Genomic DNA, 16,873 nt, shown 5'->3' with positions numbered 1-16,873 from the left:
TTTGTACAAACCTGTTGGGCTCTGCAGTTAATTCAAGTCTCTTTTTGTTGATTTTATTTTTCCAATGGGTATTTTTGGGGCATTTTTTACCAGCCGCACCTTGCTCTTTTGAAGGGGGAAAGTTATTTTCAAAGAAAATGTTCGAGCCCATGTGTCACTCCTTCTCCCTCCTCCCATCCCTTTGCTCCTCTACCATGGGTGGCAGGGCGGAGCTCACCGCCACATGCCGGCGCCCATGCCACAGGGCCCTCCACCCTCCACGGCTTCGCAGCCAACCACACGTGCACCCATCAAACCCTGCGCACGCCATAACGCCGTCGTCCCGTCGCCACCGGCTCTGCCACCCATGCTGCTGACGCCGATGCTAGCGTCTCCTCGCCTGCGCTCACCACTGCTCGTGCCTGCCCTCGTCTTTCCTTACCAGAGCACAGGGTACGAACGACGACCGCCCCGCGACCTTATCCTTTCCATGGTCCACGGCTTCCTCTCTACCTCCTTTTTCTTCCTTTCTTCTTTCTCCTCGAGACAGAAACGAGCCGAGCGAGCCATTCAACCCGCCAGTCAAATCCACCCACTTCCCTTCGCCAAAACCAAATCACCACCGCTCACAACTAGCTCACCTCCCCAGCTCCCTCCTCGACCACTCCTTGCCCACTGCCATGCACCCAATCGCTGAGGCTTGAAGTTCCAATGCCACCAATGCCACCACCCGCACAAGTTCCACCTCACCGTCGAACCACCCCTTCCCAGCCTCCTCTCCTCCAACCAACAACCAAAATCGATCCGTGGTGAGCTCTTGGTCATGATGCGCCCGCAGTTTCTTGGAGATAGGCTAGTTGCCGCGCTCGATTTTGAGCTCGCCGCCGAAGTGGCACCGCCGCTAGCCGCGGGGTAGGATAGGGCTAGGGTTCTAGGGCAAGAAGTAGGGGAAGAGGTGCGCTAGGGTGGAGGCAAGGCGTAGGGGAAGTCATCTGGGTGGGAAAGCATGCCACCGTGCCGGTGCCGGTGCACCACCGCCGCCGGCCGAGGGCATGCCCGAGGTTAAAGAAGGGGCAGGGTGTTGTGTGCAAAGCAAATAGAAGCTTAGGGGGTCATGCGTAAAATGTCTGCGTTTAAGTGATGAGGTGGAAAACTTCAAGGGGCTTAAGTGTAAGATCCAGGGGCTGTAGTGAAAAAGGAAGGGCAGATCTGTTGTTAAAGTTTATTTCTGAGGGCGTTCTTGCAAAAGTACTTTTCCTTTTTCGTGTTTAGTTTTATTTGAAAAGGGCTAAAACTTTGGAAATCCATAGAAAATTTTCCAAAACTGATAAAAATTCAAATTAAAGTCTGTTAGGTCTCTGATGAACTTTTTCACCTAGGAAAAATACTTATTATGGTGAACCATATATTTCTGATGCTGAATAAAATGCATGTTGTTTAATCCCCTTTTATTGGAATAAATAGCTATGGTGTTCATAAAATCATGATAAATTCTTAGTAATATATATTAGTGATGAAAACTATTATGATAAGTTTATAGCACCAAATTAATGACATTAACTAGTTATAATTCATTCTTCATATCTGCCATGTCACCATGTTTGATTTTTATTAACTTCTGTGTTAGTCCAATCATGCTGAAATTTTTACAGTAAATTTTCTAGGTCATGAGAAAGCTCCAGTAAATCAGTCATGTTCATATAACAACAATGGCTTCCTGAACATTTGTTCATGTTGAAAGCTAGTTTATTTATTCAAGTTACTTGCTGCTAGAATTTATCGACTTACAAACTTTTTTATGCTCTTTATCAGTAGCATATTCCTACCTGAAATGGTTGCTAGCAAAATCATTATGGTTAGTTGCACATGTATTTTGTTTGACCTCTAGCATGTTGTCACCATAGTTCATTTCTAAACATGTTTCTTTTTGGTAGATAACATTATATTTATATACTCTACTTGATCTTTGAACCATGTATGATTGAGTTGCTGCACTCTTTAAAGTTGAGGTTATGCATGTGTCATCGCCTTTCAATCAACTCATACATATGCATTGCCATGTAGATAACCTATTAGTCGCCAGTCTTTATGAATTGATCGTCGTGTCCGAGAGTGAGCAGCCCGAAGCCTCTCAAGTTGAAGCACCACAAGACCTGAACCAAAGTTCAGAAGAGCCCAAGGCTAGTTTGGAAGGCAAGCACCAGGGCATGACCACTAATTTCAAAACTATACAATGTTATTACTTACGTAATTTACTTTTATGCATTAAGTTCCTACGAGTTGAATGAAACCTTAGTTGCATGATCCCTAGGACTCCCATGTCCAAATACTAGTATGTGTAGGTCGATAGAAAGGCCGTGCTTAATTAAGACGGTAGAAGTCGAATGATTGTTTGTCACTCGCGAGATATAGGCCATGTTCTAGTTATGGTTAAAATGGAAATGAATGGTGAAAACGAGAAAGGTTAGAGACCGGGCGGAGATAGAAATGGTGTTGGTTATTGTTGTTGATTGCGCTCCGCCTGTGTCAATTAAGGCCCGTTCATTGTTGGCTATGTTGATCAAGTTTGAATTGTACTATCCACATACCGGAAGTAAGAGGTAGTTGAAACTGGTAAAACCTAGTACCATATTGAGCGATAGTAAATTGAGTTCGGTCCTGTTTCCTATTCGTGTGCTAGTCAGTTTCTCACATCTGGCCCGGGAAGATACCGGTGGGGATTAGTACTCGAGGGTCGCTGGGTGGCTCAAATGTTGTCGCTCTCTAAGGGAACCCTTTGCCAGATGCGGCTCAATAGGGCATGCATATGTCGTGTGTCTAGGTCCACCTTGCAAGGTTATAAAATCGGATCGATTCGCCGCCGCTCTCGGTTAAGAGAACCTTGATCACTGAGTCCATCATCGTAAGACGTGGAATGAAAGGAGATGTGAATGATGATGATATGTTATATGTTGATGATATCCTTTGTTGAATAATCTTGTATGCCATGCTTGCTCTAGATGTTTATGCAAACCTAGTTGGTACTTGTTACTTTTAAACTTGAGCTAAAATATTGAAAGTAAGGATCCACTCTTAGTTCCTTTCTAGCAAAATAAACCCCTCAGCCAAAAGCCTTGCATACTAGGAGTCGGCTAAGTATATACCATAATCGGATAAGTCTTGCTGAGTATTAGTATACTCAGTCTTGCTTGTTGATTACTTTCAGGTGCTAGCGAAGAAACCTTTCTTGAAATGAGTGCTAGTCTAACTTGGGTTGGCCGTCTTTTACCTGAAGGGTGGTCGGTTGAGTGGCTCCCAACCTCGCCTTGAGGTGGTCTCGTGTTGGATGACATGTTGTTGGGCTACTCATGTCATCATGTATCTTTGTTCGAGCTTTACCATTTTAGTCTTCCGTTGTGTTTTATTTAAAGAACTCTAGTTTGTAATCTATCTAGTTACTTCGAACTCGGTTTGTAAATTAATTCGTGTACCCTATGTTTGTAAACTGAAATGCCAAGTTGTATCATCTGCGCTCGCCTTCGTGTGAGACTTGTTGCATATTGTTTTGATCGAGATATTCAGTGGTTGAATCGGGCTTGACCCGACAGACTGTTAGATAACACCGTTTTAAGTGCGTATTAATCGAATTAACTATTAAGAGGATGGTTAGCACACTTAAGCCGTTTTAATTTGGGTGGTTCTGCCACACATTGCCTCGCTCTCTCATCAAGGGAGAAAGGAAACAACTTCCACCGAAGTGTTTCTTGTGCCATGTCTGAGATTGTCAGACACGAACACAGCTGCTCGAACTCTCGTAGGTGGTGGTATGGGTTTTTGTCATCAAAACAAGAGAAGGTTTGTTCCTGAACCATGGCAATGAAGCTAGGGTGGAGCTCATAGCTAGAAGCTGTGATGGGCTTCGATGATGGTATTGGATCTAAGAGCTCACCCTTGGGAGCAAAAATTTTTTGGATAGAAAGATTTTCCATGATAAAAAAAGATAAAATAAAAGAAAGGTAAAATAAAGGATACACGGGCAGACTAGGTTCAAAGACAATTATAGCAACCGTCCCCGACAACGGTGCCAGAAATGCTTGTTGGTATTTCTTAACGTTCACGAATAAATCCGCAAGCGCACAGATATACCATTGTAGCACTTTACCCGAAGAGTATTCAGGGTATCATATATTTCTAAGGGAACAGAGGTGCAAAGGTCTTCTAACTAGTTTACCAAGAGAAAAGGAGAAAGATAGGTTGTTGGCCTGGGTAGTGTGGTTTCCTAGGGGTAAAGACTCTTAAGAAGGACAAACTCTGTTACTACTCACTTACTTCAGGCACCGGTTTACACATGGTCTACCAAGTGTCTCCGGCTATTAGCTCTACGCCGAACTTGAACATGGAGGGATACAAGGGACGGACAGGACTGTAACCACCTGCCGCCTACCTCTCAGACCGTGGGGAAAGGTAGCAAACAAAGGCACCCTCAAGCCTAGACACCACGTTTACGCTATCGATTACTGCTCTAGCTCCGGCCAAACTCCGTCTTAAGACTGAAGTCCTTAAGATAGAACACCCATTATAAGAACGGACGATGAACCCACAAGAGAATAACAACAAAAGCGTAACCTTACCAAGAACTCACCACCGTAGACGAAACCCGGATACTTATTCAAAGGATTCGTATCCGCTGAGGTACAAGTAGAGGAAGGCTGACAAGTCCAGCTCTCCTCTTGAGCTTCTCCTCACACACTCCCTTTCCTACTCTACACAAAAGTAGTCTAAAGGTGGAGTCCTCCTTCTCTTCTTCTTCTCTCTAATGTGTTGTGTGTTGTGAGGGGGTCTTCTCCTCCTTTTATAGGTAAGTAGGGGCGGTTCTGGAGAGAATATTTAGTGAAATCTTCTACCACCACCTTAGGGGAGTCACGGGAGAGCGCCACGTGGAGGATAGGATCGAGCGGGCATCGCCATGGTTCAGCCGAACCTCTGGTTTGGCCGACCCTAGTTGGCGCCTTCCCGCCACTGCCTTCCTTTGGTGGGCTGATAGGTGGGCTCTTGTGCTAGGCCTTGGGGTCCTGCCTTATTTTGGGCTGGTTTATCCTATCATGTGGACCCTTCTTCCTCTTGGGCTTGTATGGTTTGTTGAGTTGTGTGTTTCTTCTTCATTCAAGCCCATTTTCTCTTTTTATTTACTTATGGGTTCCTGCATACAATATTTCACCGAAGTTTGTGGAAATAGTTAGAGTAAAGCACCTATCTCTAAGTTGGTGATTATTATAACGTTGTTTGATACAGGAGTTGATGGTTGATTTTGGTGATAAGGACCGTCAAAAGTATCCAGTCTTCGAACCAACATAGGGCGTATTTATATTGCTTTCAAGTCGGTTCTGGATGAATGGATGCTGTGGAAACCCTAGGTTTCAAGTAGGCTTTGATGTGTAGTGAAGATGGGCAAAACCGAACCGAAGTGGACCCATGCCAATTGGCATGGGGTCAACGCTAATTGGCATGGCCTCAAATGTCCTTGGTGTCCTCCCCAAGTCATAGATCTTTCAAGATAATCAATTTAGCCACCAAATTTGCCCAATTGAAGTCCAGATGAGGAAATTATGGCTCGAACAAGTTTGCTGCTTCCGTAGGATTCTGACCTTCCATTCTTGAGCTTTCCACGAGATCATCTTGCCACATCTTCACGTGTTTTGTCCCTAAGTGACTTAGGGATGAAGTTCATCAACTTTGGCACAGAGTGGGCCCATGCCGATCGGTATGGAGCCTTTTTTGTGCCCTAAGCTTCCATATTCCCATGTAGCTTCACTACATTGTCCATTGTCCATCCCCGATCATAGTTCATACATAAACCTCCTGTTTGTGTTGATTTTCCTGCAAATTCACAACATGCTCCAAAATATGGCACACATGCAAATATGGAGTTATTTTATATGACAAGTGGTGGGTTAGTGTAAGAATCAATACGGAAACACCACTAAAATAATACCTAAAAGGTGTCTTTAATTAGCACCAACATGGTTCCTCTATAGAGGTACTCCCTCACTAACGTGCGGGCTCAAACGCTCTCGGCCCTATGTGTCAGTGAGAAGAGTACCTTTTCACTACTACATAGGAGGATCATCCCCTCTTGGATAGTGTCATACCATTTCATGCACTTGGAGTGGAGAATTCTCATGGCTCTGGCCCTGGGAGAGTGCTAGTCAGCACCTTTGTCGAAATGTTGCGCTCTAGAAATATGTGATGGCATTACTGATATATTTTTTAATGAATATATGCACCGGACAATATCCATTTATACTGATATAACAAGAAAGAACTAATATAATCTTATGAGCTTATAATCGAGAGAAATAAAAAAAACACTACAAACATTGACCTATTAACAACAACTATCAACGCATCACACCACATCTCCACCCAGGGGAGGATCTTAAGCCTAGCGAACCCCCCCCCCCCCCCCCCCCGAACTGAATTGGAGAAGAGAGGAAAACAAAGATAAAAAGAAAGAAAATAAAAGGTGGAGATGGAGGAGGAGGAAGAAGCAAACCTCCCCCTAAGTTTTAATCTTGCCTCCGCCACTATCTCCGCCACTATCTCCGCCATTATTTTTCTACGACAAGTACATACCATAAAAATTGAGGACATCAAGTATAATATAATACTGTAAGTAAAGCATAACATAATATTGGATATCATATCGAGTACTTCAAGTATATAAAAAAACTAGCGTTTTTTTTACCACACTACTGAAGGTTTAAACAAATTGACTGTATCCTAAATTTTATAAAAAATATGATCATAAGAACTGAAAATTACAAATAAATAAGACACGAGAAAAAAAAAAGTTGAAACTAGTCAGCCATACTGCTTTATTTTTTACCGAAGTCAGCAGGAAACCTTAACCTATCTTTTTATAATTTTTATTTCATACCCTTTTAATTCGCTCCTACGGGAATCGAACTCATACGTACGGGATGTTATTCAAACCACTGTACTACAGCCGTACTGCTTTATTATGCGTTGCCGCGTGCTTAGTTGGGTCACTAACTACTGCTTAAAATTAAATGGGGAAAAGGAAAGTCTACGTACTAATGTGTTCCCACATGTCCTTTGTATTGTGCACATCTACAAGGACAATGAACATTCTCTTTCTCCTCTACCGATGCATTTGTCCGGCTCCTGCCATATATGTCCCACCGTTGATATCATGGTGGTTTATATCGTACTAGTATACATATATAGACTATAGTTTGTCTAGATAACTTGTCTAGGACACATGTTTGCTGCTTAAAAATCCAAGGTTAGAAACTTTAATTACGAGGGGAATTTGTGTGCACTTTCAATGAAATCACTTTAAATAGGGCGTTAGTACCAAACTCAGTATGACAATGGAGATGCAACTACACCTTATTTGAACTTTTATAACTTCTCTTTCAAGTACACTTAAACACATGTATAAATACTGTGCTAGCTCGATTAAAAAGAGGAGTTAAAGAATAATCCTAACAGGAGCACGAAAAACAGTGCAGTGGAACAAAATGTGCAAAGCCCAAGGGTTCTTGAGTGCAGGATCCGTTCCACGCAGCAAATCGAGGAGGCTGCTGCTAGGTGATCAATGATCATGGGAGCATGATGTGGTGTCTCGGTTGTAGTAAACCAAACCAAATCGAACGGTTGAAGAATGACGGGAACGCTGCGAAGGCAGGCCCACACATCATCTTTGCTGCTTGTCTATGACATCATGCACATGCCCTGTAGTTGGGTCCGCGCCTTAACACGGTGCACCAACCTAGGAGGAACTATGCAATTTTTCGTTAAAAAAAGAGAATATGCATCCAATTCAAGCTAGAGGGGACTCGAACCTGGATGTGGTTAAAGTACACAACCACACCTCCCATCCTAACCAATTTAGTTACGCTCACTTCTTACGGTACACTACATACAGATTTTATACCGGTTGCTTCTCCAAAGATAATTTTAGTTAGGATCGCATGGTTCTTGGAAAACCATGAGCTCAAGAAGTCAGTGAATGATATTCCTAATTCACAATACTTGTCCAAAATGCTTATTGTTCCAGTATCCGAGGTAACTTTCATCCATTTTTTCCATTGTCATCCCTACTTAATTTCTTTATCAACTAGTACTCCCAATGTTTCACTATGTTTGTCCATAGCACATCAAATAACCAATGAAGCATGAGTTCCAACAAAAACCAATGTGAAAACATTAGAGGTATGTAACGAAAACATCACGGCAACTGCCAGCGATGCAGCTGGTTAGTCTCCTCGAGGAGGAGCTAGAGAGTAGGACCAAGGGTCGAAGCCTGGTTTCGCACCTTTGTTCAGGTGGAGTAGCTAATAGTTAGTAGCTAAAATTAGTGGAGGGAATCCAAAACTACTAATGAACCTTCTAGACGCCCATTCTAAACAACTAGTCCATTAGATTGTTGGAGACTGATAAAGATTTCTAATAGTACAGACCCAACTATCCAATCACCCACTAGCAGGTGATCCAAATAGCCCCTACTAATAGTTAGCCAGCTAAAATATTTAAACTAAAGAAGTCTTAACTTTTCCCAAATAGAGATCTCAGATATATACAAGGCAATTAAACTCTCAAACATTTCAGACCGTCAAAATTAAAGTGTTGTTTTGTTTGTCATTGTAACAATTGCTATATTTTTAGTGAATTTTATACGCAGTCCTTAAACTTCTCTTGGATTCCCATCTAGTTCCACAAACTCTCAAATTGCATTTTTGAAACCTTAAATTTGTTCCAAGCTTTCAGGTAGATCTAATCAGCCTGATGTTGCCTGCCATGGCGCCTTGGCTAGGAGTTTTGCAACCTTCAATGTGTTATTTTTCCACGGTTATCAGGAATCCCAAATCGATGTTCAGATCTAAGCTAAATCGTTTAATGTGCTTGATACATTGAATTAGAACTTAGAGGTAGTCTAGTAGCGTACGGCGTCGCCTGGGTTCCACGACTACAATTTTGCAACCATTTAGTGATTGCCGCTAGCAGTGTTATGTTCCATGTTACTAATCTAATCCAGCAATATGCATGCAGCAAGCTAAGAAACAACAAAAGAACTGCCTGGAACTTAAAACACATCCTGCAGGTTCATTAGTTTCGACTGCAGCACGAACACTGCAATTCTCGTCACCTCTGCTACTAGAAAATACATCCTGCAGCGTGATCACATGCAAAGATAGGAAGTTCCAACGTCTCTGCCCTGTAGTATCACTTCATTCACACAATGGTATCTCAATTTTGATTTTCTTTTCTTTCTTTCTTTCTGGTGATACAGGAATAACACAACACAGAAATGGCATGGGCATGGGACCAATCAAAGGCTGGGTGCACTAATGTATGTTCAATTTCAAGTTGTTAATTAAGGACTGAACCGTGCATTGGCTAAATCTGAAGCGGGGGAGGAAAACTGGACCTGGCTTGTTTGATTGACTGAGTCAAAACCTCAGAACCTCAATCATAGGGCACGCCAAAACAATTTTGGTTGTTCAGATTGCTGGGCTTACTATTCGCCATAAACTAATTTGCTACATCATGACTTCATCTTCTTCGTTGACACACTATCAAGGACCGCCCAGTCAGGATAAGGGCATTCGTAGCTCCAATCAGGACCAGTGTATCGCACACAATGCAACCATAGTCCTTCCTCGTCTCCATCATAACTGCCAAACAGACAAACATTACAGTGAAGCATACACAATCTACCAGCCTACCACAATGCAGACATTCTTGAAAACAATTGTTCTCTAATCAAACCCTTTATTGGCACTCACCCTACTGGAGCAAGATTTGGACAGTTTGTGCACATGGGGTCAATATCAAAACTCTCATCTGCTTCTGCATCTTTGCTGCCATGATCAGCAGCACTATTGTCTGGATCTAATGGTGCAGTTGCTGTACTGGCACTTGTTCCTTTTGTTGATCGTGGACAAAAATTACCCGACAGGTACAGCTCATCATTAGCTATTGGATAACCAGTGTGTTTTAGATGCACCCTTATCTACATTTTTAACATATCAGGACATTAGGTAAATGATACAAATATGTCAACCTTATAAAGTTACATGTAATAGCATAACAAACACACAATTTAATAGGGGAACTAATTAAGCAGCTAGATTAGTACCATGGCCATCATACCTTGCAAAAAGGAAAGGGGGCGGGGGGGGGGGGGGGGGGGGGGGGGCGCAAAAATGGTAAACTGGCACATTCAGTGAATTAAGTAATATATACTATACATGAAGCTTGTTTCATAAGGAGAATAATCAACACAAGGCAGCGTTTGATGGTTTGAGTGCCTATAACAATTGGTAGCAAGCAGGTGAAGACTTGTTTTTTAGATGATACGTGAGCATCTGCATTTTGCATGTTTTGCTGAAAGGCAAAATATGTTTACAATGAAGAGTGAATAGACAATAATATTAACAATCACCTATGTATGTGTTGGAGCTGGGAGCATGAATAAAAAATATTTCACATAGTTTCAACAATTCAAACATGGGATTGATTTGACCGTGAAATCTGATATGTGGGAGCACAGCATGCCGTGTACATCTACTAATTTCTTACAATGATCTAGACAGAACAGCAAGTAATTCCACTGTAAGAAGGATCTGACCAGTTGTATACTCAAAGCAGTGCAAAGAACAAAACTCATGAGTAAATATACCTGGTGAGTTCGACCAGTCACAGGTTTGCACAAGACAATACTGTAAGTCCCATCAGTGCAAATCCTTTGGAACCTTGTGAGTGCTTGTTTTCCATTTGGTTCTTTCCCAGAACCATCACTAACCTGCATTTCAGAAATGGTATTCACATCAGTTCTTCAGACCAGTATTTCTTTTGCTAAGTGCATATATATATCAAATCTTGCCATGTGATTTGCTTAACAGTGGTATATTGTTTGAGCTGCTATAGGGAAAAAGAAGCGAAATTATATTTCTTTATGGGGGATACAGTGTTTCAATGAAGTAAACATAAATAATGAAATTTCTGGTACAGATTATTTGAACATCTACAAATTAATCTGCACCAGCCTTGGATTGCCCTAGCAGCAATATGCATTGTTAGAAATTGGGAGGGTGGGAAAGAGAGATCCAGCAATTGCTCCAACATATTTTCACTGAAAAACATGCACAACAAGATTCTTAATTGCTTACAGACCTCCACAGTACTCCTTCCTTCCCGTGCATTGAAATTTACATTGGCATCAACAGTTTGCTGAAAAAAAAAATCGCTCAGATAGATATTCATGCCACATTAGCATTTATGTACGAGAAACAAATATATTTGAAATTTCTGAAAGGATTCAATAGTACAATGGTATGCATATTGCTTAGTTGCCAATTAGGTGGGCAGGTCGTACCTAGTTAGGCTAAGCAGCCACCTTTCAGAACAACATGTCCAAGTCCTAACCGTCCATTGAAAGTTCTAGTTTTATGTCTAAGCTCACACAACACATATGCTCTAAACATTAAGCGGCTTCTAAATGCAAATCTTTGTTAAAGATTATACTCCCTCCGTCCCATGAAAAGTGCAATCCTTGCGTTTGAAAAAAAAATCCCACAAAAGAGTGCAATCCTAGGAATTAGATCTAACTATCTGCCTAATTAAGTACTCAGATTTTATTTGCATGCCAAAACTAACTGCATGTGGCAAAAAAATGGGGGTAGAAGAGTCTTTTCACACCACCACTAATCTGTATGAAAAAAAACTAGGATTGCAAGAAGATGAGAATATCCAACATCTCATCAGGTGTGTTTTTGCTAGACAGTTCTGGTATTCTATCATGCAATATGCAGGTCTCTCTGGCCCTTGCTCCGCAGCCAACTGATGTAATTCTGGATGACTGGTGGGCGAGAGTGGAGAATGTTGTGGATAACAATGTGCGCAAAGGCTTGAACTCTCTTATCATCCTTGGAGCCTGGACCATTTGGAGACATCGCAATGACTGTTTTTAAGCCCAGCTGTGGAGCATGGCAGGAGCCAAGGGCCTCCCCCTGCCTGCTGCCAGAGGGGTTGATTAGGCCTCGGTTCTCGGTTGTTGTTTTTCTAGTGGTCGTTTTTATCCTGTAAAAGGTGATTAGGATCTTCAGGTTCTTGTGTGTGGGTCTCTGTATGACTCTACCTTTTATTAATACGATGATACGCAACTCTCCTGCGAGTTCGAGAAAAAAAAACTAGGATTGCACTCTTCATGGGACGGAAGGAGTATGATGTTCCCCTCCATATAACAATAGTTGCGTGCATTCACAAAAGAAATTAAATGCTCTTCAAGCCCACAGCATAAGATCTAGATGCTTAGCTGTGAAGCTCGACTTTATTATTATTTTCTTTGGCTGGATGTTAGAATAATTGAATGTTAAGCATATCTTGGCCTTTTGGCCCATATATACTCAAGACCCGGGTGGCCCATGCATTCTACCTACATAAACACACAAGAAATATTGGTCTCTTGGCCCATATGCTCAAGGCCCAGGTGGCCCATGTAGACCTATCTAAATGTGTATACGTGGATAGAATACATGGGCCACCTAGGCCTTGAGTATATATGGGCCAAGAGGCCAAGACATGCTTAAAATTAATACAAAAAGTACAGCTCCTAAACTCAATTGGATCTTAAATTTCTCCAAAAAGAAGAGCTTATGTAATGTAAGACAGTTTGGTATCCGAAGGTGTAGGAGATAACAGATCTGACATGGTACAGATTTCCTATTTGATTTACTTCACAGAAGAAGCGGCTATTTATCCTAGGATAGAGTGAAATGTTAGCGCTACATAAACAGCATACCTCACCATCAGGAAATACCCCAAAAACCTTGGCCACATATTCTTTTTGTAGCAGACCAGCTTCAATCTATGGTGACACAATTCAAATAAGAAACATGTGCAAAAAGATAAAAATACGCCAATGAGTGAATTATAAGATGAGTGCAGAAAGATACAATGGATACAATCACATGTTAAGTGAAGATTTTCATAATAAGCAATATGATAAAAAGGAGAATATATCGTCTCTAATATCACCTGTTGCCTGAAACATTCAGCCCTGTCAGCATTTTTTGCAAATATAAGGAGGCCTGAAACCAACCGATCTAACCGATGCACCGCTGCGAAAATAAAATGGTAGTCAAGGAATTCTAATGTCTAAGGTGAATAAAGATATAAATAACACAGACAACTTAAACATAAACAGATAATTAAAGCAAAGGATACGAAATAGGGGTGTTAACCCATGCTCAGCCTGCAGAATCCCAACTACAGTATTCTTACGGTATTGGCCACATGGATGAACCTACAAGATGGGAACTACTTGCTTCAAGTAAATCACATTATAAGAATTCAACCAAACATACACTAATTAGCAATTAAGTATTTCCATAGGTACTAAACCTAGCTCAGTTGGCAGGAGGCGCGTGTGTACATGCCACCTAAGTCCGTGCTTTCTTCTGAATACAATGATAACTAAGTTGGCTTAGGGATTCTAGTTTTTCCATGGTTATTTTGTTTTAAAATTTGATTTCATCTTCAAACAAACTAAAAAGGGAGTACACATTGTGAAAGCTCCCACTCAAGGGAATTCCTAAGACGAGAGCCAGCATTTCACCACAGTTCGTGAATAACTAACAAACTTAATTTAGTTTCATCCCAGAGAACTTTTTATGATTAGTTGATGACCCCGGCACCAGCTGATCATAGAAAAATTTACCGTTAAAACCCCTAAAACTCTGTAAATACAATGCCCAAAAATGCCCCATCACATACAACTTTAAGAGTACTGTATTGATTGTTTACTAGCATATGTAATCTGTGTTGCTACAGAACATAATGTATTTTAATTCAGGTAACAAATTTAACAAACATGTGACATGTTGACAAATAGGCTTGATTAATAAGAATAAGAAAGGAAGGACATTCTTTAGACTTAAAAAGGAAAAACATAGAAGAATATAGGATAGTGCTAATAATAAGACTGGATCCGTATATTTATTATACTTTAGTATAACAACTTTCACATGCATTATGAATATAAACTTACTGGAACAGAAGCTGGTTTGCAAATAGTTACAACATCAACTTCATTCTGAAGTATTGAAATAACACCAGCCAAGACAGGTGGCTCATGCCTGGAAGAGAAATCGCCATGAGAAGCCTCCATTAAAAAATAAAATAGAAACTGGGAAAAGAAAAGCATGTGGGATCCTGGCATGCCACAGGAAGCATATGGTTGACAAGAGAACCACATAAAGGTAAGATAGCACGTGATCTTATAACTAAATGCCATCGTTAACTTAGTTGTCATTAGACTTTCATAAAGTACAACTAACACTTTGTGGAGATTATAGTTTAGCTAAATAATGCCAAGAGAAAACTGAGATATTAACCAAAATATATGTTAGTTGCTTGTCGATTTACTTGGCATTTTATGGTACAAGCATGTAAAGGATAATATATGTGCAGTGCATTGTAAGTATTTAGGCTGCTCCTGGATTTTTTGACAATTTGTTGTATGCAGCAATCTATGTTAGATTTTGAAGCCAAATTATCAGACATTTGTCCAGTGGGGGCAATAATTCCAAAATTTACTAAAATGGCTTACCTGTGCAAGAAGTGGCTGATCTTTTGTGATGACTTCACAATATAGTCGGTGTGAACCATTTGTCCATCCACCTGAAGCCTCCCACACTTCACTGCACGAACCTAGCAATTTCACCTTTCACTTAGATGCAGCAATGCAAATGGTACTGGAGTAAGAAGAATACAACAATCTCTCTCAAAATGTGAAGTAAAAGGGTTAAATCATGGAAGAATGTGCAGAATTCAAGATGATTGAATTCAAGAAATGACGTAGCAAACCTCTAACGGATGTATTTCTACAATTAGGAAATGATATAAGGATAAATAGGTGTAATCAAATCAAATTAAGTGGTACGATACATGAAGTCCAAGGGAAGTTATGGCATGAATCATACATAGTATTCACGAGACCGCCCTTTGAACTCATCAGTGAAGAGGTCAACAATGGTCTTTCCAGCCCATCTGTTCTTCACCTGCAAACCAGACAAAGAATGAATCAGAAATGTGAAGAAAAAGGTGCTTAGATCCACGGAGAAAGTAATGCATCTCTGCTCTTATCCATCGTTAGAGCAAAGCGAATCAAACTAAACAAGCATTTCTAATAACAGAAACAAGCCTGGACCCCGGACACTGGTTGAAGTGCGAAGTATCTAGCACAGCAGGGAACCGAGATATTCACCTGTATACAGTTTTCTTTTTATGTCGCAATTAAAAGAATATTAGATCTTCATGGAAACGTAACACTAAACCTTTAGAAATTGCACGTGTGTGATAGTATGAGCGATTATCTAGTCCCATTATCCACAACTATAACACCTGATGACCTCAACCTAAGCAGTTCAAAAGGGGGAAAACACCCTATATCTTCACATAAGCATTGCTAAGTACAGGAAGTGGCGGTTCGGAATTACATGGGAGATAAACTCGAAGTAGTAAGGCCTCACGTAGCGCCGACCTGCAGGGGGGACCGGCCAATCGTCAGCAAGGGAGGGGTTAGGGTTTTAGTGCCGGGAATTCCCGTAGGGCGCGGCGCCATGGAAGAAGAGGAGAGGAGGCTACTTGCCGTTGCGGATGACGTAGTCGTGCGGCTCGGGCGGGTTGGCCGGCGTCTGCCACACGATCCCAGCTCCTCCCGGTGGCGCCGCCATCTCAGGCGAATCGATGATAACGCACACAGACACCGGAGGCGGCGGCGGCTCGGCTCCGTGGGTTCAGCCAGCGGAGTGCGCGAGACGGGATGGATGGGCCTGACTGACATCCGTCGCTGCAAGTGGGCCACAAGTAGAGCCTCTCAGAATTTCGTTTTTAATCTTGCAAATCCGTTTGACGCGTCATACAACCTTTTGTTCTTTGAGGAGGAAAATTACCAAAGATGGAATACACAAAATACGAAACTTCAATCTCACTCTTCGAATCGAAGATTTAGGGATGAAAACAGATCGAATCCATATTTTTTGACAGATTTGGAACAGTGAAAGTAACGGATGCAGATATGAATACAGATTATCGTGCTCTAGCCAATAATTCAGATAGTAAACAGCCAACAGTTGTAAATTACAGACTTAAACAGGGTGGTTCATGCAATTTGTATGTATCCAGCTTTGTAATCTGGACATATAGAATTATAGATGGCCAAACGTGCGGCTCGGCCCAGCCTAGCACGGGCACGAATAGGTCCGACCTATTTAGGCCCGCACAGTAACCGTGCCAGGCTGGGCTGGCCCACATGCCGAAGGAGCGGCCAGGCCCGGCCTGCTGCCTTCTTAGGCAGGCCGTGCCGGCCCGTTGGCCCGGCGGGCCTTAGTGGGCTGGCCGTGCTCGTGCTGGCCCGCATCACCGCACGGCCTGGCGGCGGAGCCGCGGAGGGTGCGGCCGCGCGGGGGAGGGCCGAGACGCGGCGGGAGCCGGCCAGCCGGGAGCCCAGGAGGCGGCGGGAGCGGCGGGAGCCGGGAAGGCCGGGAGGCGGCAGGAGTCGGGAGGGCCGGGAGGCGGCGGCGAAGGGGCGCGACCGTGCGGGAGCTGGGAGAAGGCGGAGGGTCAGGAGGAGGTGGGGGAGACGAAGGTGAAGGGTCGGGACTCGGGAGGAGGCGATTGAAACCTGGTAGAAGAGGAGCGCCGCTAGAACAGGCCATTTGGGCCGGAGAGTTCATATGGGCCGGCCTCTTAGCCGGGCCAAAATAGGCCTATTAGGCCTAAACAGGCCGTGCTGGCCCACGGGCCAAATGGGCCAGGCCGTGCCGGGCCAGCCCGCGTGCTGAGGCAGCGGTCCAAGCCTGGCCCGTGCTGTAGGCCGGGCCGG

The 16,873-nt window shown here is 42.7% G+C and overlaps 1 protein-coding gene across 2 annotated transcripts; it reads right to left on the bottom strand.

Annotated features, from left to right (window-relative positions):
* Positions 1–9,176: 9,176 nt before the first annotated feature.
* On the bottom strand, positions 9,177–15,839 carry LOC117862333 (RNA pseudouridine synthase 7). 2 transcript variants are annotated; one of them, XM_034745815.2, is made up of 12 exons: positions 15,638–15,833; positions 15,486–15,529; positions 14,970–15,047; positions 14,597–14,697; positions 14,036–14,123; positions 13,213–13,291; positions 13,024–13,106; positions 12,788–12,853; positions 11,161–11,217; positions 10,667–10,789; positions 9,771–9,997; positions 9,177–9,659 (listed from the first exon to the last, which is right to left on the bottom strand). In XM_034745815.2, exons 1-12 carry the CDS (start codon positions 15,720–15,722, stop codon positions 9,530–9,532), a joined length of 1,161 nt encoding a protein of 386 aa, XP_034601706.1. In that variant the 5' UTR covers positions 15,723–15,833; the 3' UTR covers positions 9,177–9,529. The 2 variants fall into 2 exon arrangements, with proteins under 2 accessions (XP_034601706.1, XP_072149228.1); XM_072293127.1 differs by lacking the exon at positions 9,771–9,997 and having other exon boundaries at positions 15,638–15,839.
* Positions 15,840–16,873: the final 1,034 nt, after the last annotated feature.

This window comes from Setaria viridis, chromosome 1 (genome assembly GCF_005286985.2).
Source record: "Setaria viridis chromosome 1, Setaria_viridis_v4.0, whole genome shotgun sequence".
NCBI classification, from domain to species: domain Eukaryota; kingdom Viridiplantae; phylum Streptophyta; class Magnoliopsida; order Poales; family Poaceae; genus Setaria; species Setaria viridis.
Note: the sequence above shows the minus strand (reverse complement) of the source record. Positions and strands in the feature narration are given on the sequence as shown.

Bases quoted from the DNA above. Each gene is read 5' to 3' on its own strand.
- LOC117862333 (XM_034745815.2), bottom strand. From the start codon at position 15,722: ATGGCGGCGCCACCGGGAGGAGCTGGGATCGTGTGGCAGACGCCGGCC. The intron at 15,530-15,637 runs GCAAGTAGCCTC...TCCCCCCTGCAG, and splicing joins CGACTACGTCATCCGCAACG to GTCGGCGCTACGTGAGGCCT. The intron at 9,998-10,666 runs GTATATTTACTC...TTAAAAATGTAG, and splicing joins TGACTGGTCGAACTCACCAG to ATAAGGGTGCATCTAAAACA.